The sequence below is a fragment of the Osmerus mordax genome, chromosome 18 (assembly GCF_038355195.1).
Source record: "Osmerus mordax isolate fOsmMor3 chromosome 18, fOsmMor3.pri, whole genome shotgun sequence".
In the NCBI taxonomy this organism is placed as follows: Eukaryota; Metazoa; Chordata; class Actinopteri; order Osmeriformes; family Osmeridae; genus Osmerus; species Osmerus mordax.
The window spans coordinates 2,278,096-2,302,445 of record NC_090067.1 but is presented as its reverse complement, the minus strand read 5'-3'; the positions used below and the strand labels follow the sequence as shown (position 1 = coordinate 2,302,445).

Below are 24,350 nucleotides of genomic sequence, written 5' to 3'. Positions count from 1 at the left end.
TGTTAGAGGACTAGTATGTATCCTCGCTCACAGAGGTTACACTGTAACATAGGTGGTTTGGATCAGCAACCTTGTGATGGGTATCCCTGCCTGTGACTGAAAAGCACAACCCTACCACCGTCCACCACTGATCTTGGTTGGTGGTTCCTTATCACACAAGTAAAGAAATGTAACCCTGACCAAAGTAATAATGTCTGATTTGATAAGAGTGGTTATATATCAATGGAAGGACCTGACCTTTATACCTCTAGAGAACAGTCGGTCTTGGTTGAAGATCCTGGTAAACTGTTGTCCACATGTCCAAGACAGTAATACGGTTAATTTCTGCTCCAACCCTAACCCCATCATACCCTCAAATGCATGTCACTGTCAGGATGTGAAATAACCACACTGAATACAACACTCTAAGAATTTATTCGGATGACAACTTTGGCAACATTGTTAATGAGCAACTTAGAAGAATGGAACAGAACATTTTCAATTGCAAACCAATTGCGAACCGTGACGAACGAAGGCTGAGGTGTTAGAAGGATGAGAGTTAAGTAATGTCCCTCAGAAACCGTGAGAGACCATTAGTCTACGTTCACTGGAGAGAGACAGACAGCTGGGACACGAACCACTGGAATACTGTTCGACCTGTGCACTTCTAGTCCTTGATTATCTGCTGCACTTCCTATATGCACCGTCCATACATCGCTTTGATGAAAGCATCTGCTAAATGAATCCATGCAGTGTAGTATATTAAAAGCTCCTTTGTATACAGCTGGGCAGGACTGAGAGACATGGTCTCATCTGATTTCTAAGGAAATATGGTATATGGAACCTAAAACGAAACACTTATTGAACCTAAACAGAAAACCTTTCAACTCCATTATGCTTTCAGCTTCCCAGGAACTACACACAGCAACACACACACATACACGCACGCACACACACACACACACACACACACACACAGGCCTACGTAAAGCTCACTCCCCCACACAATACCTCTGTTACAATGGATTAATATAGTAATGAATGTGGCTCTATTAACTGCTACATAATAAATATGACAAATTGTATAAAAATATACACCTAAGGATCAGAGATGTACTAGGGAAGGATGGGGGGGATGGAGAGAAAAGGGCAGAGAGACAGGCACCGAGATCGAGGCAGAGAGAGAGAGGCAGAGAGGGAGAGGCAGAGAGGGAGAGGGATGAACAGAGATGGAGAGAAAAGGGCAGAGAGACAAGCACCGAGATCGAGGCAGAGAGAGAGGCAGAGAGGGAGAGGCAGAGAGAGAGAGGCAGAGAGAGAAAGGCAGAGAGAGACAGGCACCGAGTTCGAGGCAGAGAGAGAGGCAGAGAGAGAGAGAGAGGCAGAGAGAGAGAGGCAGAGAGAGAGGCAGAGAGAGAGAGGCAGAGAGAGACAGGCACCGAGTTCGAGACAGAGAGACAGAGGCAGAGAGAGAGAGGCAGAGAGAGAGAGGCAGAGAGGGAGAGGGATGAACAGAGATGGAGAACCATATCGAGCCAGCTACAAACAGGAAGAAAGGCACCGTGGGACAGGAGGGTGAGACAGGAGCGCGCACGTGTTAGTCGTCCGCCTCAAAGGTGCGCAGGTATGTCTTGAGGGAGAGGGTGTGGGGCAGGGTGAGGTTGGTGACCCTGTAGAGGTCCAGGCCTGTCAGAATCTCCACGTCCCGGACGCGGGCCGTGTGGAGGTGAAGCAGCTCCTCCACCCACTGGGACTCCTCCTCAGCGCTCTGGGGAACACACCCACACGGAGACGCACACACACATAGACACAGAGACACACATATACACACACATAGATAGATAGATATACACACAGAGGCACACACAAACAGATGAAGTGAAATAAGGAGACACACACACCACACAGAGACACACACACACAAACAAAGACACACACACGGGCAGACGAAGACACAAATACACGCACACACAAACACGGTGAAGAAACAGTATATGTATAAACACATTCATGCCAGTTCTGTAATGTTGATATTTAGCTCTGCGGAAATGTGTCATACCACAGAAACTCTATGCTGCTTTGTAAATAACATGACATTTGAGAAAATTCCTTTATGGTGTATGTTAAACAAAGGCCTTGATTGTCTTCATAAATCTCTTTGCAGCAGAGCAAAGCAACCATGGAGGTCATTATCTATTATTTGACAATAGTGTCAAGTTTTGACTTGAAAAAAAAGGCTAGCAACTGTAGTGAGAACAGATCAACACCTGCATGAAGTGTAAATGGTCCTGAGCGCATGTGAAACACAGGCCTTATTAAGTAATGTTTCCATTGTCCCTATTCGTAACACCTCAATGTTACAGGGTGTATAGCTCTGTGGAGTGTTGAAACTGTAAATGCTTGCAGATGAGCGAAATGGAGTTTGATGGAGGGCAGTGGGTCCAGCGGGGGGGTGACAGTAACATGAGTCAGCAGGTTGATGAGGTGGTGGGGGCAGGGGGTCGTGACTGTAAACATGGGTTGTTACGGGTCTGTTGTAAACGGTCATGGTCAGATAACAGTTATAGTTATTACACATAATGGTCTATACAGACAGGCAGAGAGGCAGGCAGGCAGGCAGGCAGACAGGCAGGCAGGCTGAGAGACAGACAGGCAGACAGGCAGGCAGGCTGAGAGACAGACAGGCAGGCAGGCAGGCAGACAGGCAGGGAGACAGCCAGGCAGGGAGACTACCTGGAGTATTTCAACTGGTTAGCCACTAGAAGCACATGTGGTTCATTAGGGTAGTACCAGGGAACGGGGCTGGAAAGTATCTGACTCGCAGAGGGGAACAAACAGATCCTCACACTCAGCCTGACAGCTCCCCCATGTTGACAACCGCTGATACTGCAGCTAATTCCAACCACCTCAATCTCCTGCTGTCTTGCGAAGTCTAGGTGGGTGGGGGCGCACGAGGAGTGTGTACGCCCGCGTGTTCACCACATGTAGAATGTGTCTGTGTTCACACATACGTGTGTGTGTGCTTATATTTGAGTTTGCCTGTATTGGTGTTTGCCTGTATTGGTGTTTGTGTTTTTTTTCGTACATTTTCTGTACATTGACTCGTGTGGGTGTGCATACGTATGTGTGTGTGTATATATGAGAAGGCGTATGTGTTGACGCGTACGTGTCGGTGATGTGGGTGTGCGTGCCGTATGCTGATGTAGGTGTGCGTGTCCCTCACGTTGCAGCTCTCAGAGTTGTCGGGCCGGTGGGGCAGCAGGAAGGAGAAGGCGCTGAGAGGGCCCTCGCACTCGTCCGCCGTCTGGTTGAGCTCCTGGCAGCCCGTCACCACCATGAAGTAGTGGGTCGGAACCGGCACCGAGGCCCCTGCAGACCTGGAGGGAGGGAGTGAGGAGGAGGAAGGGAGGGAGGGGAGGGGGGGAGGGAGGGAGTGAGGAGGAGGGAGGGGAGAGGGGGAAGGGAGGGAGGGGAGAGGGGGAAGGGAGGGGTGAGGAGGAAGGGAGGGAGGGGAGAGGGGGAAGGGAGGGAGGGGAGAGGGAGAAGGGAGGGAGTGAGGTGGAGGAAGGGAGGGGAGACGGAGAAGGGAGATAGTGAGGAGGAGGAAGGGAGCGAGGGGAGAGGGAGAAGGAGAAGGGAGGGAGTGAGGAGGAGGAAGGGAGGGAAGGGAGAGGGAGAAGGGAGGGAGTGAGAAGGAGGAAGGGAGGGAGGGGAGAGGGGGAAGGGAGGGAGGGAGGGGTGAGGAGGAAGGGAGGGAGGGGTGAGGAGGAAGGGAGGGAGGGGAGAGGGGGAAGGGAGGGAGGGGAGAGGGAGAAGGAGAAGGGAGGGAGTGAGGAGGAGGAAGGGAGGGGAGACGGAGAAGGGAGGGAGTGAGGAGGAGGAAGGGAGGGAGGGGAGAGGGAGAAGGGAGGGAGTGAGGAGGAGGAAGGGAGGGAGGGGAGAGGGGGAAGGGAGGGGTGAGGAGGAAGGGAGGGAGGGGAGAGGGGGAAGGGATGAGGAGGCCGAGGGAAGGGAGCGGGTAGAGAAGGGGGATGTGAGTGGTGGTGGAGGTGTGTGTGTTTGTGTGGGTGGGTTGTAAACATACAGTTACAGTCAAGGCTACAGTACACTCAACCGATTTCCGAGTCCTCTCTCTCTCACTTCACTTTTGCGTCCTCTTTCCCTTTGCTCTTTATCTCTCTTTGCACTCACACACACTCAGGCAAGTAGACACACATACACACGCAGATACACACACACACAAACAGGTACAAACATGGGTAGAGGAAGATGACCTGGTCAGCCCTGAGCAAACAGATACCAGAACAGGAGAAGGCAAATCGGGGAGTACAACGGTACTTAGGAATGGTTTGCTGGACCCCATGTTAGTTTCCTCAAGGATCACAATGACTCTTGCTGAGAGCCTTGCTGCTCTTGTTGGTTAGTGGTAACTGATTTAGATTGTTGAAATATTTTTTACTGTTGCTTGCTTTTCTACAGGTACACTTGCACTTATAGCGATGCATGTTGTTTAATTGTAACTTGTTTAACTACATGCTCTTGTGGTTCTTCCCTTTGGCACTTATTTTGGTTGTTCACAATATGTGCTTCATGTTTTGGCTACCCGCAATGTTTTTTGGGGCTATCTTGTTGTTATCAGTGACCTATGCACTTTGTAAAGCTCTCTCTTGGAAGTCGCTTTGGATAAAAGCGTCTGCTAAATGAATAAATGTAAATCCACATTGCAACGGCAATCAGTAATGAAACTAAATACATCTGAAGTCAAATACATCTGTTCTATCAAAACTCCACGTAGACGTAACCTTTGAGTCTTACTCTTTGATCTTGGCGGTGGTGTCGCGGAGGCCGTCGTAGTTGCGGTCGAAGATGGGCCCGGTGACAACGTTGATGCCGTTGGTCTCGTCAGCGTAGCGCCTGAGCAGCACCCCCTGCAAGTAGCTCCACACCTCTGCAGACCGGGGGAGGAGAAGGGGTGAGGGAGGAAGGGAGGAGGACGGGGTGAGGAGGAGGGGTGAGAGGAGGGGAAGGAAGGGGGAGGGGGTGAGGGTGGCAGAGGATGAGGGAGGGGGTGAGTAGAAAGGGGTGAGGAGGAGGGGAAGGAGGAGGGGGGTGAGAGTGGGAGAGGGTGAGGAATGGGGGGTGAGAATGGGTTAGGGTGAGAGAGTGGGTACGGAGAATGGGGAATAAGGGCAAGGGGGTGAGTTGGGGGGAGATATTTCTCCCAGACTACTACAGACTACTACCCAGAACTGGCTGTCGCATCCGACAAACAAGAACAAACACTGGCTCCTCTGGTTGAGACTGAGGCTCGCTTTGTGTGAGTGTGTGTGTCGTGAGTGTCTATGTGGGTGTGCGTGCGTGCTTGTATACTGTGTGTGTGTGTATTTGTGTGCACGGAAGCACGTGTGTGTGTCTGTGTCGTCCCTGATAAGCTGGGCGTCTGTGTCGTCCCAGGAGGACAATGGTATCAGCCTGTCTCCTCTCAGACCTGAGGTCACCACACAAGCCTCTCAGAGCTCACACACATGCGTGTGTGTCTGTGTATAAGAGTCTGTTTGTGTGTGAGTGTGTGTGGGGTGGGGGGGGGGTCTATGAGTGTGTGTGTGTGTCTGTGCATGAGAGTCTCTGTGTATGTAGGAGTCCTTGTGTGTGTGTGTGTGTATGAGTCTGTGTGTGTGTGTACGTCCCAGTATCAGAGAGACAAGCCACCAACAGTAAAGGACCAATAAAGATACCCTGCAGACCCCCTGACAGTTGAATAGAGGCCTCACTTTTAAAGGCAACATGCTTAGAAATGAGTGAGATAACCTGCTTTTAAAGGGCCTTGTACACAGCTGGAGACAGTGTTGGTGAGCCGAAACAGGACTCACTCTTAAAGGCAGGGTACATGGGGACTGTGTTGGTGATGAGCGAGGCGTCATATCTGGATTCTGGAGATGTGGCCAGCTCTGTCGACAAATAACAAAAGTCAGGCATTCATCCTTCCAGATAAACAGCAGCTGATGTTCTGTCACAGTGAGATAATTCAAGGCTTTTCGCAGTTTGACTGTTGCCTTTTCTTCCTACTAGACATGGGAGGTGTGTTGTGACGTCTGAAAAGCCCTGTGATTGCCCCGGAAGGTTGATGAGAGATGAGCATGAATTTGTAGAGGACAAAAAGCTGTTCTCACCGTCTTGTAAAACTTAGAACTATTAGGACATGTCATTACTCCTTCAATGTGTCCTGAGCACATTTCTTAATCCTTCCATGTCTTTCATAACTTTTTATCGAAGTTACGCCTTCAATAACTCAACTTCATAAACCCTACTGAAGCCAGGAATACCTTATGGATTCATGAGCAGCGTTAATGAAGGCTGCTTAAACGCTTTAGAACAGGACATGACGGTGACGCACCTGGGGGGTAGAGGAAGCCCTGGGTGAGCCCCGTGTCCAGGCTGGACGAGCTGCTGCAGGCCAGGCTGTGTTCCTGAGGCACCCGCGTGTCCGCCCTCACACACCCGCTCCCGGCCTCCGCCACGGAGGTCACGCCCTCCTGGGAGAGAGAACTCGCATTCATACGCATACACAGGCCTGTGCCATACGTGTTACCTGTGACGTGGGGGCCCCCGGAGGCGCCGTTGGAAAACAGGGCGAATGCGGACGCTTGCTTGTTTGTGCCGTTGCAGCTGTATGCGACGCTGTGTGCTGTACAGAGCCGTAAAACGTCAGCAGTGAGGTCACATGGTTCTGCAGGGATAACTAGACGCCAGTGTCTCTGAGTAGCACTGCTGGAGCTCTCCTAACAGACATGCTGACGGCACACACACACACACACACCGCACATAAACTTTCCCCTGTAGGGATATGGGTCTCCTGTCTATCTGAAGGACATATTTCAGGGTAGGGTATCTGTCTGCTTGGTAAGGATGTAGGAGGTAAATATGGTACCTGCCTGGACAAAGTAAAGGATGTAGGACGCGGATATGGTACGTATCAGGGGCAAGGTGAAGGATATCAGACGAGGAGCAGATACCTGTGTCTTGTAGTGATATAGGGTGAGGATGTGGTCCTAGTCCTGAGCATAGAGCTGGATATAGTAGGGGGATGTGGTACCTGTTTGTCTGGAAGTAATATAGGACGAATAATATGAGTGACCTGATATTGGAGGTGATATAGGAGGGGGATGCGGTACTGTACCAGCCAGGGCAGGGTGAAGGAGGTAGGAGGGGATATAGGAGGGGGATGCGGTACTGTACCGGTCTGGGCAGGGTGGAGGATATAGAAGGTGATCCAGGAGAGGGATGTGGTACCTGTCGGGGCAGGGTGAAGGAGGTCCAGAGCGGCATGGCCAGCTCCAGGCTGTAGGCGCTGATGAAGTCTACGTGGTGCAGCAGACTATAGCGGCTCTCAAACAGCACGGCAGGACGGCCGTAGGGCAGGTGGGTGGTGTCTGCAACAGAGGACAGTTATCCATCTGCTACATTGGACTAATTTAGCGTATGCCAAATACTACATACTTGACATACTGATGCATTAAGTGCAGTAGATAGAGGATTCAGAACACACAGTACAGTAGATAATCAAGAACCTGAAGTTCTAACTGTATTTTGGTGGTCAAAGACAAGGAGCGGTTGCATTTCTACCTGTATTGGTTTGTTTGTCCAGCCGTTCATTCCATCATCTACTCATTACTTACTCATTACTTAATGAATTTCAACTCATCCATTCATTCAGCACTGTGATTCAAGCCCAAACGTCCGGAATTGAGCGGTTCAGGAGTAGAGGAACATACTGTAGGAGTAGACACCATCTGGGTCTGGGCTGAACGGCTGACTGCTCTCCTCCACCTGGTTCTGAAATACCACAAAGGTGCAGCTAAACCAACAAGTATACCATACCTAGTATAAAACAGTATACAGTATAAAACACCTACTGTTTATACACAGCATATATATTTACAGTGCATGTACTATCAGTCTAGGATGTTCTGGGATAGGGCTGCGATGAAAACCCTCTGTTGCGTGAGCAGGTTTTGTCTGATGAGACGCGCTTAAACATCAGCTTAAACTGTTTTCTATCCCCGCGTGACCCCTCCACTGACCTCGTCATCACAGCTGCATCCTAGGGTGTAGGTGGCCGGGGAGGCTGGGTCGGCGAGGAGGGGTAATGGGGTGGAGACCTCCTCGGGCATGGCGGGGGTGTAAGGAGGGGACCTCAACATGTCATTCAGACTGCCATGGGTTCCGTTGTTAGGCGCAGGGCTTAACCCCAGGAGATCTGAGGGGAAAGCAGGGTACACAGAGACGTGCAAAGTCGATTCAGAACATCTCCGGAGAATCATGTTGGAATGGAGCACGTTTGGAATGCAGGTGCCTGAAAGGGACTGACCCAGGTCTGCTTACCACACATGACGTTGTACAACTCGATGTTTTCAAACGCAGGCACTTGCTTCCGGAACTTAAAGGTTGGCCCATGGCCCAAAAAGATAGTCTATTGTTGAGTACAAAATAAACAGATCCTGGTATGAGGATATGCAGGAGCGAGAGCAGAACAGAACCAGTGAGCTGATGAAGGGAGACCATGACGAGGACCAACAGTGATTCAGCAGGTTTACCTTCATGCTGGTGATCTTGTTGTCAAAACCGTGATCGCCAAAGAAACCACATCTCCCTGGGGGCTTTCGGTTTTCTGGCATTTTCCTGCAAGGCAAAAAGAAGTTACGTGATGTGACAGGCAGTCAAAATAAGTTGACGTTCCTTTGTAATGTTGTTATTGTTGAGTCTACCTGGCGATGTGCCACTTCCTCTCCATGAGCAGGTGGACGTCCTCTATCCTGCGGTTGTTGGCGTAGTGAAGCCTCTTAGGAAGGTGCTGCTTCAGGTACGGCTTGAAGTGCTGACTCGGCATCTTACACTACAACACACAAGGTCAAGGGTCGTACAGATATATTTTCTTTGTGGGAAATGATTTTTTTCTTTTCTTATTTTTGTACTTACTGTGAGATTGGCAACTACTACTTTGGGGTCATCTGAAAATTAAAATTGTGAAACAAAAGTTTAGCTCTGGAGATCACTTTAATTTCTCTTTCTTTTTAATTTAATTTTCCTGTCGTTGATACAAAGCAGACTAGACTAACCTACAGATACACCCAAACATCCAACCACACACACACACACTCACAAACACATACCCAACCACACACTTACAGGTAGTAGACTTGGGGTCGCGGGGCCTGACTCTGCCCAGAGACCCTGGGATCAGCTGGATTTCGTCTATGTTGAGAGGGTAGGAGCTCAGGAACTCCATCTTGTCACAGTGGGCCTCCTCCATACCTGGTTCAGGGGGGCACACAGAGGGGCATCAAAGGTGCGTCTCATCTTGATGATGTCATCAAGTGCTTCCGGTGAAGTGTTTTGAACTAAACACTAACACTAGGCTAAACAAACCCCAAGGACAGCTACACAGGGGGGGGGGGGCACGGCAGGCGTGTGTGTATGTCTCATGTTGATGACATCATCAAGTTGTTATGGTCCCTGTGCGATCCTTGTGTTTGACCTACCGTGGTCTCCCACGATGATGATGTTGACGCAGCGATGAAGATCCATCTGTTTCAGGCCGTTCATCAGCTGCCCAATGATGTTGTCTATCTCCCTCAAGGGGTTGTCCAGCTGCACAACGACAACAGCCAATCACGTGTGGTCAGTATGTAAACACGTCACATGGAGCTCTTTCCACCCAATCAGAGAGATGCTCACCTCGCTGCTTAAAGGACCCAGCCTGTGTCCAAACGTGTCTGGCTGCTCTGAGTGGACTGCATAGACATACGGTCTGGAAATAGCACGCACACACACACACACACACACACAAGTAATTAACTATAATTAACTGAAACCACTGACGCAACTGACTTTGGAATAAAAATAATGCCGATGGTATGCATCACTGATGCAGATGTAGGGCAGATGAGGTAGTATACTGTACACACATTAGGATATACAATGGTTTCTGAAAGTATTCAGACCTTTTCACTTTCAGCACATTTTATGTGCTGAAAGTGTTTTTTATCCTGCAAATGTATTAAAAACCTCATACTGAGGTCTCAAATTTAAGTATTCAGACCCTTGCTTCAGTACTTTGTAGAAGCCCTTTTGGCAGCAGTAAGAGCTGTGACTCTTGTCTCTACAAGCTTTGCACATCTGGAAAGTTCATCCTCTTCTTCCTGGCAGATCAGATTCCCAAGGTCCATCAGATCACATGGGAAGCTGTGAACGGCCATCTTCATGTCTCTCCACAGATGTTCTGCTGGGTGTGAGTCTGGGCTTTGGCAGGGCCACTCAGGGACAGACAGAGACTTGTCCTGCAGCCACTCCAGCGTTGTCTTGGCTGTATGAGTCGGGTCATCGTCTTGCTGAAAGGGGAACAGTCGCCCTGATCGTTGCCTCAACACAATTCTATTGTGGAGGTCTAGAGAGTTCCTTGGACTTCATGGATTTGTTATTGTCCTGACATAGAGTTTAAATTGTGGGACCTACAGGTGTGTGCTTTTGTAAACATTGTCCAATCAATTCAATTTGCCACAGGTGGACTCTGATCAAGTTCTAGACACATCTCAGGGTAAGTTAAGCTAATAGGATGCACCTGAGCACAATTTGGAGTACCACAGCAAAGAATCTGAATACTTATAGAAAATCTGAGATGTACGTTTCTGAATAAAAAAAAAACATGTTAAGGGTTAGTCATGGTGGGTGATTGAGTGTAGGTTAATGGGCAAAATAGCTCAACACAATAACTGTGCTAAAAGTGAAGGGATCAAAATACTTTCTGAAGCCACTCTATAAGTAGAATGTATTATACACAACATTAAATGTACCATGGCCCTACCTCTCGTCGTCAGGGAGACTAAGCCACCTCAATATGGTCAGTATTCTCCTCTCCAGGGGGATGACCCTGAGGGGTAACACACATACAAACAAAGACATGTCAGCACCCTATTGGACAACTGGAACTTTCTCTAAACCATGATATTGACCTTAAGAAAACTACAAATGATAATCAAAATATTATTTGACTTGATCTTTCACTGCTGGACGATGCATATTTTAATGTACCCCCCTTTGTTTCCTTATTTTGAGATGAACGTGAGATGAAATGTCTAGGGTCAAAAGTGCCACAAACCAACCAGGCACTTCTAATAGGCCAGCTTCCTCTCATACTTTCATGCTAGTTGGTAAAGCTTGTTAGCTGAGCCATGCTGAAGTTTTGGGTAACATCCAAGGAAGGGATTATTTCATGAAAGCTAATTGATTGAGCTCATAAGCACTGCCAGGTTGAGGTTTTGACAAGCATGCAAAAAGGGGAGAATGTCATCAATGTTCTTATGCAAATTAGCATAGCTTGCTAACACAGCCAGGCAGTGGGGTTCTAAAGGCGTGAAAAGAGGCATGAATATCATCTATGTAATCATGATAATTAGCGTAGGTTTCCAACACAGCCACGGTGCAGTTTTGGCTGGCATGCAAGGAGGGGAGAATGTCATCTATGCTATTATGCTAATTAGCATAGCTTGCTTAAAACAGCCAGGCTGGCGTGCTAGCAGGGGTGAATGGCGTCTGTGTCTGCTGGTTAGTGACTGGGGGGTATTGTTGTTGTTCGTCAGGATGTGACTGAGAACCTGCCCCCTCCTTCCCCCCCCCCCCTTCGTCCCTCGTGTTTGTTAGCTCACCAGATATGCAGTCACAAATTCTTCCAGATTTTCACTAACCCCTTGTTTGATTGAGACGTACTTACAGTATACTGTGTATCTACTTTTTACTTGTTAATCCAATATTTGGCCTAAAAGTTGATCTCCAAAGTCTTTCAACCATCCAACCAACCAGAACCATGTTTTGTTTCTAGATGCAGGATTAAAAGAGAAAAGTAATCGTGTAACTCACCACGGCCAGAAGAAGGTGCCAGCTTTCACTCCTTGTTTCTCTGCGGTGATCCAAATCTGGAGAAAATGTCAAAAAAAATAATTCATCAAAATACCTTCCCCCAAAAAAATCCTAGTAGTATTTTCTTCCTCTCTGGTACACCGTAGTAGTAGTACATGACAGCAGACATGAGTCAATTCATATTTGCAAATATGCTAAATACTAGGGAGTGTGCTTGAATTATCCCAACTAGTACAACAAAACCATTAGAACATTCACTAAGGAGTCAACTAAGACAGATTAATGACTAATGTCATTAAGATCATACTGTTGAATAGTTGTATAGTATTATTACCATAGATAGTATTGTGATAAATAGTTTATCACAAGTATGTAGAGCTAGGTGCTATAAATTGCTAATAAATTGATAGTATTGTGACTGTAGCTTGTATCTTTATAGATAGTATTGTTACAGATAGTTCTAGATATTTAAAGCTATACTTACAGGCTGGCCCCCCCACCAACGATGGTTCAGTTTCTCTCTGCCCCTCAGGTTGAAGTTGGCGTCAAAGACCGGGTCATGCATGGTGTTACCCACAATGCCGTGGGACTCTGGATATAGACCCTGATGTAAAGTGTGACAGATCAGCTCACAGGTGGACACTGACATATAGTCTATTATATGGTCATTCCAATGTTATTACAGTTTAAATATAACCTAATGTAATAATGTTTCATTCAACTTAGAGATGGAATTGAAAAATAATCCCTTTTATAAATAGACACATTTCCATCTAATAATGTACATTGTAGGTGTTCCCTTTACTGGATAGTGAGTAATTGCACTGTACCTGGATCTTGTGCTGTTCCTTGACTAACCAACAAAATCAGATCCTTGACTTTCTACTGTACTTTCCATATGAATTAGTATGTCTCTTTGGATAAAAGCATCTGTTAATCTGCTTAATGAAGAACATGTCAAATGCAATAAGCCTTTAGTTTAGGGTACTTACTGTGGCTAGGGTGTACAGGTTTGGGAAGGTTTTAGACGGGTACACGGGTCGTATGTAGGGGGCGTGGGTACCACATGTTCCTGTGAGAAAAGGTCAGGTCAGACACGTCAACCGTGTGTGTGTGTCTGTGTGTGTGTGTGCAAGTATACATGTGTTTGTGTTTGTACTTGAGTGTGTGTGTGTGTGTGTGAGCATATCGTACTGAGCTTCTCCATGTTGGGAATGACTGTTTTCCCCTTCTTCATGTAGGACGCCCTGAAACCGTCCAATGACAGCATGATGAGAGGGGGCCGGATGAACCTGGAGGCAGACGACCACCACACACACGCGCGCGTTCAACACACGCCACGCACCACACACACCACAAGAGAGAGACAGACGAGGAAACACTCAGGTGCAGAAATACAAACCTTACCATGTGTCTGTCCAGCTAATTCTAACTAAATGAAACCCAATAATATGTTTAATGTAATACAACCAGCATAGCAGTATGCATTGCAGTAAGGGACAAGATATGTTTATATAGGCTATATATATGTGTGTGTGTGTGTGTGTGTGTGTGTGTGTGTGTGTGTGTGTGTGTGTGTTCCAGACTCACCCTGCAGGGCATTTTGGGCTTGTGATTTCCACACAGTCTCCAGCCAGCCATGTAGCTTCTCCTAAAGAGCAAGATGGTTTAAAAAAAACAAAACAGAATCTGACAGTTGATGACCACACTTTCATCAACAGCAACACCAACCGCCCCAGCACCACCAACATCAACAACCCCAGTACACCATCCGCTACCTTGGCAGAGAGACTTGTAGTTGGAGCAGCAGTCTCCTCTCTCCAGGCAGTCCTCGGAGCAGTGACAAGCGTGGTCATCGTTCCTGGTCTCCCCACAGCGGCTCTCGCTGCACTCAAACCCCCCCGCTAGACCGACACACGCACACACAAGGGTAAAAACTGTGTTTAAATTTAGGGAAATATGGGAGGGGGGGGTCCTAGGACACCCCTAAGAGTTAGTGAACCCCCCATACAAGTTGGAGAACCCTCATGAGAAGGAAACCGTGAACATGATGGGTGCCATGCTGTTGGTCTCTGAACACTCCAGCAGATTTAGACTGTTTCCCTTGACCTGTTTTCAGGCAGTGCTCGTCGAAGTCGGTGCAGCAGCTGCAGTACGTCTTGCACAAGTTGTCACATCTGCATCCCGGAGGCTCAGCTTCGTCCAGCTCGAAGCACCGCCCCTTACAGGAGCCCGCCGAACTCACCCACGGGAAGTCTGAGATGGGAACTGGGACCAGAACAACCACAACAACAACACCATCAGCTAGCGAACTAGCTAGTCAACGGACAGGCGAACAAGCTCAGAATTGTTTTATTTCTATTTTGTCATAAACATGAATGAACAAATGACATTATTACATTTGACAATTTATTAAAACCACTACATTCTGAAATACACGGTCCAATGTCAAATCCCGCCGTGAAATTGTCGCAGAGGCGAGCCTCGAGAAGCGTCGCAAAGTCATCATAAAGGGAGACTTAAGGTGAGATGGGTCAAATGGGAACTATTGCAGTAGTTCACCAGTGAAGTTAAGGGAGTTGGGGGGGGGGCGTAGTGAGGGAGGAGAGGGTGAGGAAGGGGTACAATATGGGTGATAGGGGGATGAGGCAGAGGTGGGGGGGTAGTTGAGGAGGTGAGGATGTGGAGGGGGTGCAATTACAGTGATGGGGATGAGAAAGAAATGGGGGGGAAGTGGTGAGGAGATGGTGAGGATGGGTTGAGTTAAGCGTGATGAGGGGATGAGGGAGAGGTGGGGGTGGGTAGAAGGGGAAGGGAGGGTGAAAAGGGTGGGAGGGTGGAGGGGTGGGGGGTTACGTTTTGGGGGTGATTCTCCTCCTTCCCCGGGCCGGCTGGCCTGGAAGACGTACGCCCATCGTCCTCTGGGACACTGCAGGAGCACCATGGCAACCACGACCTGAGAAGGACAGGAACATGACAGGAACGTGACACTCGCACTGCAGCCGGCTCAACTCGCTGTCCTCAATGTGGTTCCATTTGATTTGATTAAGTACAATTTACTTTGAACTCAAGTGAGTTCACCTCTGCTCAAGTCGAGTCATCTCAGATCAAGTCTCTGCTCAATAAGTTGAGCAGTCAAGGTCAGTCAAGTCAAGTCAAGGACAGTCAGCTCAGCTCAGATCAAGTTTTCCTCTCACTCAGGTGGCCAAGGGCACATTGTGCTGTGAGAGCCTTTTTGATCTAATACTGCTGGTCCAAGAGCAGATACTACTAATAGACCAAACCACCCGAACAGCAATGCAAATTGAACGCACTTACATTTCTTTCAAATGCACTTGGTCCATGACAACACTACAGCAGGAATATTCATACAACTAGTGAAAAGGCCAGTTATTTGAATAATAGCCAAATTTTCTCATCTGACTCGCAAGTCAACTCAAAAAGGCTATTTCCGTTGGCAAATAGCCTATTCTGTCTCCATCGATGAATAGTGAAACAGTTTAGATTTGTTGTAGGAAACAGTTGATTGTCATCTGTAAAGATTTCTGTGACATTGCTAAAAAGCGCTATACAAATCAAATATGTCTTTAAGACCGCAGAAAACTGTCATCCTATGAATTACCAGCACGTCAATTTACTGATGCAAGCCATGTGTGCATAATACCAGAAATTAGTATTAGGCCTAAATTTTGCCTATTTAAATGTTTTGATTACGAGTTGTGCAAATTACATAATTGCAGTACACTTGTAAATATTTGAATATCTGTCGACTGGATTCAAAGTGCAGTCTTTTCTGACACGGGTCGATACATCTTTTCTGCAAGGCAGATATGTCCCCAAGTCAAAAAACACAAATCAAAACCACATACAAAACATCCTGTCACCTAAAAACAAAATACAAAAAAAACGTCATCTCACCGTACCAAATGTATGTGTACCATCTTTCATGTAGAGTGTAATTTGTCCAAAACGTTTGGCCAACGTCCACTTCGGCCCGGACGGTTGCGAATCGATCAAAAGGGCGCAGGGGTTGAGCGGCTCGCTACTTCGTTGTTTGCCTTGCTCAGCTCTCCTCGCGCTGCCGGCCAATGCGGATGAAGTAATGGTGACAGCTGGGCTCTGGTACAACTGGGCTACTGGCAGATGTTCCGTACAGCATAGTCCGACTCAGCACTTAACCGCGGGCTCAGTCTCGACTCCTACGCACAACAGAGACCTTCTGCTCAATGCGGGAGGGAGAGAGAGTGGGAGAGAAAGAGGTAGAGAGAACGACTGAGGTGGAGAGGGAGTGAGATATAGAGAAAAGAGAGAGGGAGAAGGAGAGAGAGGTTTTGAGAGGGCCTCCAAGAGGGTAACAACGTGCTGGGATTTTATGCAACTCTCTCTCTCAGTGGTGACAACAGTAACATTACACAGCCAAGTCGGAGGAAAACATGGAGGGAGGAAGAGGGCAGAACTGGCTCTGGATCACTCAGACCTCTGGCTCTAGTCCCTGACCTTCTGACCCCTGCACATGACCCCTGCAATGACTTGGCTTTGAATTTGAGTTTGTGTCCAATTCAGGAATAAAGACACCCTTTGTAAATATGTTGAGAAAAAGCAAACCTGACTTTCCCCGTGGGAAGTATGCAGCCCTCCATTAGAACACACTGCACCTTTCTGTGTCTGTGTGCAGTCCACTGCACACCACAGCAAAGATTCTACAAAAGCATCTTGAGAACTAGTCAACTCCTTTAGATCTTACAGGGAAGGAGAAGAAGTGAATGGCTGGTTTTGAAAAGTGAAATTGTATTCATTTAGTTGACACTTGTATCCAAAGTGACATACAAAATAGTACATTCAGAAAGTACAGCAAAAAATCAAGGATCAGAAGTGCACAGTATCAGTATTTAGAGTCAAGGAACACATTGCATTTACCAAGGATTGTGCAATAGCACCACATGGTTATTTGTCACTGAGCCTGGTACATACAGACAGTTCCTTGACTCTGATCATTGATATACTCTTACGACGATACACTTCTGATCCATGATTTTCACCTGTGTTTTTCGAAATGCGTCGTTGGATCAAAACGTCTGCCAAATGAATACGTGTAAATGTTTAGTCCCGGTGCAATGCTTAGAGTGTACGGGTGTGTCTGTGCTGCGTGTTTGCTGAGAGCATGTCACAATGGGACGGTTACTCAACGTCAGTGCTGAACACCCGGAGTGTGTTGGGACAAAAACAACCAGCGACAAACCTTCTCCATGTCAACCCTGACTCAGCCGGCTCACTGACGAGATCCAACCCAGGACGGCATGCGTCAGGTAATTAAACCAAGAAATCAGCTTGGTAAACTGACACTATATGGCCAGTGCTTCGTTCTGGATTACACCGCTGCGATCGATCAACAACACCCTGCCAAGTTTGACCTCCCCCAACCCCACCCCCGCCCAGCCCAGACATCCTTGTGAAACTTGTCAGGAGCTCAGTTGAGGAGGTGTGTGTGTGTGTGTGGGGGGGGGGGGGGTCTTCTCGGAAGAGGCATTGCAGCTTTGGAACAGATCAGAGCACTGTTGTCCCCCGGCGGTGCTCATGTTATCGTGACGGGAGGCAGAAACAAAGGTGCAACAGTCATCCCTGGGAGGCCCTGGGAGGGTTGGGGAAGAGTCAGGGGAGGCTGGGGGAGGACTGGGGAGGGCTGAGCTGGATCAGGGAGGGCTGAGGAGAGTCAGGGAGGGCAGGGGAGGATTGGGAAAGTTTGGGGAGGGCTGGGGAGAGTTGGGGAGGGCTGGGGAGGGTAGGTGGAGGACTGGGGAGGGTAAGCGAGGACTGGGGAAGGTAAGGGAGGATGGAAAGAGCTGGGGAGGGCTGGGAAGGTATTGGCAGGGGGCTGTGCGAGGTTAAATGTCACAGCTGGAGTCTAGAAGCTTCTCCTGTCTCTCATGGCCCCTGGCCAGGGATTACCTGGTCCGTGCATGGAGACATCTGATTGGCCTGTGCATCTCCAACACCCTTGGGCCACGCTTACCTTCCTGATCCCCAGAGGAAGATGAGCTGAGTTGGGTTTCCTGGTCGTGTCCCCACCTGTGGAGATCTCTCTCGGTTCTAAGAAAGGACTCATTCACCTCCACACTCCTACCGGGACTAATATGACAGTTCCGGCTCAGGATTGGGCAGATATTTCCTAAGGCCCTCAGGCACTGGCTGACAGGCTTTACTTTTGAGCACTCTGATTGGACAGTCCTGCCAGCACAAGGCCAGAGAGATAAAGCCTCCTTTCAAAAGCTTGGGAGCTTTTAGTTCTCACATTGTGGCTTAAGAAAACTCTTTAATCTGGAGTGAAGTGTTTGCCTAAAATATAACAATGTGGAAGTGACAGAATGAGATCTTTGAAAGTGGTTAACTTTGTTACATTTGTTATTAAAGTGGTATATAAGTGAATATATGGAGAAGCGTATTGCTTGAAAATGAAAATAAAACAAATATGATAAGACATCAGAATGAGACACCACTGTACTTTGTCCAAAGTTTGTAAATATTTGCCCCTACAAAATGTGAGCGTTCACAAACACACACACACTCATACACACTCACAGTACGATCCATACATGGAAAAAAGACTAAACATGATAAGAGGATTTCTAGTATTTTTGTCAGCCAACATCCAAATCATTATTTTTGCATTCCCAATCCCTGCCTCGATCCTTCCACCTGTTTCCCACAATGCAGTCCGCCAGCCAGACCTCTTGTCCTAAGAGAGGCCCAAGACGGTGAGCTACTGAACCAAAGGTTGGGGCTTCCGGCTAACACCCACACAGGCTACACTCTGTTCAGACCCACTGACCCGGAGCAAACAGAGGAATATCAGTACAAACAGGTTGAAAACAAAATAGTCAAACTACCAGGAACTATAGTGGGGCAGAGGTGTAGGTGTATGTGAACATGGAGAGAGGGGGTGGGGGTGGGGGGGGGGCATTACTGTCGGTCATTTATCTCCAGAGTACTTGATTGGTACACAAATGAAACACACTAGTAAGGTATTGATCGGAGGCTGGGGGTGGGGGTTAAGGCCGAAATATACCACCACGTTTTCACGGAGACGGACACAGGGAACGCGCTCTCCGATGTGGAACGCCCTCTCCGAGCCCTCTCCGAGCCCTTCGGAGAGCTCTACGTGCACCTCCTGATTTTCCTGACTATCCGTCCGCTAGTCCGTCATTTTACGGATACCCCTTGACTGTGATTGGTCCGCAATTGGTTCCACACACAAAGATGTCATGTGGCAGCGTTGCTCCACCTACTTTTCTGGCGGTGAATTGTTTTCAGCACCCACAGCCTTCGGAGTACTATAAATTCAACGAATCCGTCCGACTCCGTTTGCCTGTCTGTCCGTAACTGAGTCGGAGTAGTATAATTCGGCCTTTAGGCTAGAGGGTGGTCACATCATTGTAGCGCCTTATTACCTGCCATGTAAGTTCACATTATCCTTTAACAGTAAAGGTTAGACTAGTGGAGAGGAGTGTAGAGAATTTAGAAATAACAGAAGAAATTAAAAGTTAAAAGGAAATAATCACAAGATCAGTATCAACATTCCAGTTTTACCCATCTGGCTATTTGATAAATAGGCAGTTGATTGTACTTCAAATTTCATTTCAATAAAATGTTGCAATGTTGGCCCACTCACTTCACTGGTTAGTAATGGTAGGGGAGAGCGGGGTAATGTGAGACATTTACATTTAGTCATTTAGCAGACGCTCTTATCCAGAGCGACTTACAGTAAGTACGGGGACATTCTCCCCGAGGCAAGTAGGGTGAAGTGCCTTGCCCAAGGACACAACGTCAGTTGGCATGACCGGGAATCGAACTGGCAACCTTCGGATTACTAGCCCGGCTCCCTCACCGCTCAGCCACCTGACTCCCCATAGACATTGGGTAATGTGAGACACCCCATGTATCTAGGCAACGGAACACATTTGTGGTCATGTGACCATTATGTTTTCAAGCCCCTCCCATTCCCCCCTTGCCATGAAGGTGAAGTTGGTGCTGGTGCTGTGGTAAGTATGTTTTTTCACAAAAATTTGTTTTTTGCATGTAAAAGTATTTTTTTTTGCTGTGAACTTAATCAACTGTTGTGTCAAAACAAATTGATTCAGGTAGAAAAACTTATATCATACATGTCGATGAACTTCCAACATATAAAACCATGTGATTGATGCTAGCTGAAGATTAGCCTGAATTGCTAAGAGATGTTGTTTTTTCTAAAATAGTGGCTGTGGGGTAAAGTGAGACAAATGCTATGGGGTAAAGTGAGACACTGTCCCACCATAAAGCACAAGTTAAATTTTGTCTTAATCATATTTTAGTGTAATATTACATTACATATGTTTTATTTTTAATGTCAAGCCATATTAGCAAGAAACTATACACCAGGAAGACAACCTGGGGCCAAACACCCCTCGCAGAGATGGAGAGTGCAGCCGCTGAGGTCATGCAAGGAAACAAGTCCTTAAGTTGGAAGGGATAGAAATATTGACAAGACAACCCTCAAAAGATTCATAAATAAAAAGAGAAAGGGCAAGTAAAATCAGTAGCCTGGGGTGCAGTAGCTGAGGCAAAGAGAATTATTCACAGATGAGATGGAGGAGGAGCTTGTCAAACACTTGAAACAACTAGCTGACCAGTTCCATGGCCTTGCTCCAGTTAAGTGCCGTGAACTGGCATTTGAATACGCAGAGAAAACCAATATCCTTGTCCCTGCCAATTGGACAGAGAAACAATGTGCAGGTAGGCTAGGGTATGCAATAGATCACATGATTCTGTAGGTTAAATTAGGCCAACTGATCTTGCCACAAAGCTAAATCTTATAATAATGAATACTCTACTCTTTAGGAGTAGAGTGGTTTGGCAGCTTCCTAGCACATCGTCATCTCTCTGTCCAAACTCCAGAGGCAACATCACTGGGAAGAGCTACAGGTCTAGTCCTGTGTTCTGAGTCCCAGACTGTTCTAGCTGGTTCTGATTATGGTCCCATGATTGTGTTCTAATCTAACTGGTTCTATCTCTCATTTGAATGTTAATTAAAACATTTTGAATTATGTTGTATATGATTTTGTTCTGAGTTACTTTCGAAGTGTTTAAATAAATGTGCTTAATTGACCAATCCCCATGATTCTGTTACTAGTCCGATATTAGTTTTGGAATGTGTGGTTGTCAATCTAGCTGTCAGGATTTTAACTATTACAACATGTGTTGTTATGGTAGTTTTAAAGTGGAAAAAGTAAGTGGATCAGTTTACCCCCATGATTTATCTGGTCTGTCTCACTTTACCCCTAAGCTGGGGTAAAGTGAGACACAAGACCACTTTTTTTTTAAACAATCATATTTTCACTGCCCTTTGTCCTGAAGACAGTCTGATCATTTCCATTGCTAGGAAACATCCTTAATTAATGGGAAATGTGTACATTTTACTGATATATCATTTTAGCTCGTCTAGAGGGGAGCAAATGTTAAAAATGTCTCACATTACCCCTCTCTCCCCTACTATACTGAGAATGTGCAGATTTATTTTTGTTTGCATTTTCTCACCTGTTTCAATTATAGGTTACCACCACTAGATGGGAGCATCTTCTTTTATATACCTCAAATGTCTGTCCTCAAAATACATCGCCCACGGTCATTTGTTATCGGCAGTTAATAATTAACTAATCTTAATCATATAAAAAAAAAAGATCTGATCTGCCACTTAAAAAAACATTGTATCATTGTATACACCTATATATAAGTATACATACACTACCGTTCAAAAGTTTGGAGTCACTTAAAAATGTCCTTATTTTTCAAAGAAAAGCACTGTTTTTTTCAATGAAGATAACGTTAAATTAATCAGGAATACACTATACATTGTTAATATGGTAAATGACTATTCTAGGAGGAAACGTTTGGTTTTTAATGAAATATCTACATAGGTGTATAGAGGCCCATTTCCAGCAACTATTACTGTATGTGTTCGAATGGTACATTGTGTTTGCTAATTGCCTTAGAAGACTAATGGATGATTAGAAGGATTAGAATTACAATTCCAAAGGTCTGCAATGTTGTAATTGCTGCAAATGGAGCATTATTTGACGAAAGCAAAGTTTGAAGAACAAAATTTATATTTCAAATAAAAATAATTATTTGTAATAATAATAATTACCCTTGTAAATGTCTTGACTATATTTTCTATTCATTTTGAAAGTTATTTGATAAATAAAAGTGTGAGTTTTCATGGAAAACACGAAATTGTCTGGGTGACCCCAAACTTTTGAACGGTAGTGTATATATGTATGTTTGTATATAAAGTTGTTAATATAGGTCAGTTGGTTAGTTTGGTAATAATAGTCATCAAAACCAGTGCTGCTAAGAGGTTTTATTTTGTGAAAGGCTTACTGTACTTTCCATTCAATTAACCTTTGTCCAATGATTAAACTGAGTTGAGTTGTAAACAGTCCGGAATGTTCATTTCGTTCCTGGCATGGAATGTACTAGTATTACTATCTCTGTGTGATGACTACAACAACAGTGTTGTTGTTGTTCTTGTTATTGATCTGATCATTTCCATTGATCCAGTCCCCTCCAAATACAAACATAGACATACTTCCTCCTTCAACCACTTTAGTTACTCAAGAGATTCCCTCCATTCAAATGTCATGGGAACCCGAACATCCCAAATGAGGTGAGTTCGTTTTTATAAGGGGAATAGCTGTAGGGCTATCATGACACAAACAGAGCTACAAATCCCGTTGGGATTGTTTCCACAGGTCAGTACTCCTACATTGTGTGGCTTGAGGAAATGGTCGCCTCAAGTGTTTCAATTGAGCATGACCAGGAGTGGATTATGGAAAACTCCACTGTTTCTCCTTCGTCCTTCTCTCCCTACATCCATCCCTCCATCCGTCCCTCCCTTCTCCTTCCTTCCCATTAGACCATTAATGATCCCAGCTGCTCTTTCCCCTCTTATCTACCTCCGCTACAGCCTGGCAACGATCCAACTCTCCCTCCTTTCTCCCAACCTTCTCTCTCTCTCTCTCTCTCTCTCTCTCTCTCTCTCTCTCTCTCTCTCTCTCTCTCTCTCTCTCTCTCTCTCTCTCTGTCTCTCTCTCTCACACACACCAACATTACCTCTCTTCCTCCCACCTTCCCTCCCGCCCTCTTTCATATAACCCTCCCTCCCTCCGTCAGTGGGTCATTCTGTTTGCTCTATGGTTTAACATTTACCTTCCTTCAGCCCAGCCAGCCTGCAGACTTTAAAACCGAGGCAGAGGCCACCATCTCTCCCAGACCTCCAGAATCCTCATCCTATCCTGCCACCAGATCTCAGTTGCTGGAACCACACCTGAGCCGTACGCCTACAGTCTCCTGACTCATCATACTTCCATCCAGGCCTCCTCTGCCTGCCTTCGTCCAGGCCTCCTCTGCCTGCCTTCGTCCGGGCCTCCTCTGCCTGCCTTCGTCCAGGCCTCCTCTCCCTGCCTTCGTCCAGGCCTCCTCTCCCTGCCTTCATCCAGGTCTCCTCTGCCTGCCTACGTCCGGGCCTCCTCTGCCTGCCTACGTCCGGGCCTCCTCTACCTGCCTTCGTCCAGGCCTCCTCTGCCTGCCTTCGTCCAGGTCTCCTCTCCCTGCCTTCATCCAGGCCTCTTGTCCCTACTTCCATCCAGGCCTCCTCTCACCTGCACTCTGTTCCTGGCACCTTCACCCACAGGGCACTCCCGTTGGCCAGTTGACCAGTCTCCAAGGCACAGCTACCAGATCATGGGACCTCGTACAGGTGGTGAGTTGAGCTCTGACTGGGTCCTTACAGAAGATGTGTGTGAAAGATTTAAACAGTGATGTTTGGAAGTTTTCATTTAAGGTTTGGGGGTTTTATGCTGTGTTATCACACTGAAAACATTGCTGGTAGAATAGTCTTTCCTGTGGATTGTAAAGTTATATAATCCAGTGCAACCCACGTCAAACACAAAAGATGAATAATTTCAAAGACACTACGGATACAATACTCGAACTGTTCTGTTATATTGCTAGTGATTTCTTATTGACATTGTTTTAATATTTCAGTAAATTTCCAAAGTAAGTCTTCCCTTTTTTGCGCTGGATCCAGGGTGAGTTCATTAGAGGGTAAATAGTTGGCATATTTGATTAGCAACAGTAGCTTATCACTTTGAAGGAGTAGATTTGGCGAGGGCAAAGAGGATGGCGGTGTCAAGGTGCTCATTCAAAACTACCATAAAGATTATGACAATTACAAAGTATTTCATAACCTATTTCTCTTTTACTCTCTTCCTATTTCTTTTCTTACCCTCCTGCATTTGTCTCCTTTTCTCTCCTCTTCTCTCTGTCTCTCCTTTTCTCTTCTCTACCCTCTCCTTTTCTCTAAACTTTCTTTCCCTCCATCTGTCTCTCACCCTTTCTCTTGTCCCCCTCTCCATCTCCCTATTTAG

The 24,350-nt window shown here is 46.7% G+C and overlaps 1 protein-coding gene across 1 annotated transcript; it reads right to left on the bottom strand.

Moving 5' to 3' along the window:
• Window positions 1-398: 398 nt before the first annotated feature.
• LOC136961782 (autotaxin-like) lies at window positions 399-15,922 on the bottom strand. Its single transcript, XM_067255210.1, has 25 exons — window positions 15,816-15,922; window positions 14,749-14,848; window positions 14,002-14,160; window positions 13,671-13,796; window positions 13,483-13,543; window positions 13,087-13,184; window positions 12,885-12,964; window positions 12,377-12,496; window positions 11,893-11,948; window positions 10,841-10,906; window positions 9,715-9,787; window positions 9,519-9,627; window positions 9,166-9,291; window positions 8,956-8,987; window positions 8,745-8,872; window positions 8,574-8,658; window positions 8,362-8,449; window positions 8,061-8,236; window positions 7,752-7,812; window positions 7,270-7,409; window positions 6,374-6,512; window positions 5,850-5,927; window positions 4,795-4,927; window positions 3,203-3,356; window positions 399-1,747 (listed from the first exon to the last, which is right to left on the bottom strand). Exons 1-25 carry the CDS (start codon window positions 15,831-15,833, stop codon window positions 1,577-1,579), a joined length of 2,577 nt encoding a protein of 858 aa, XP_067111311.1. The 5' UTR covers window positions 15,834-15,922; the 3' UTR covers window positions 399-1,576.
• Window positions 15,923-24,350: the final 8,428 nt, after the last annotated feature.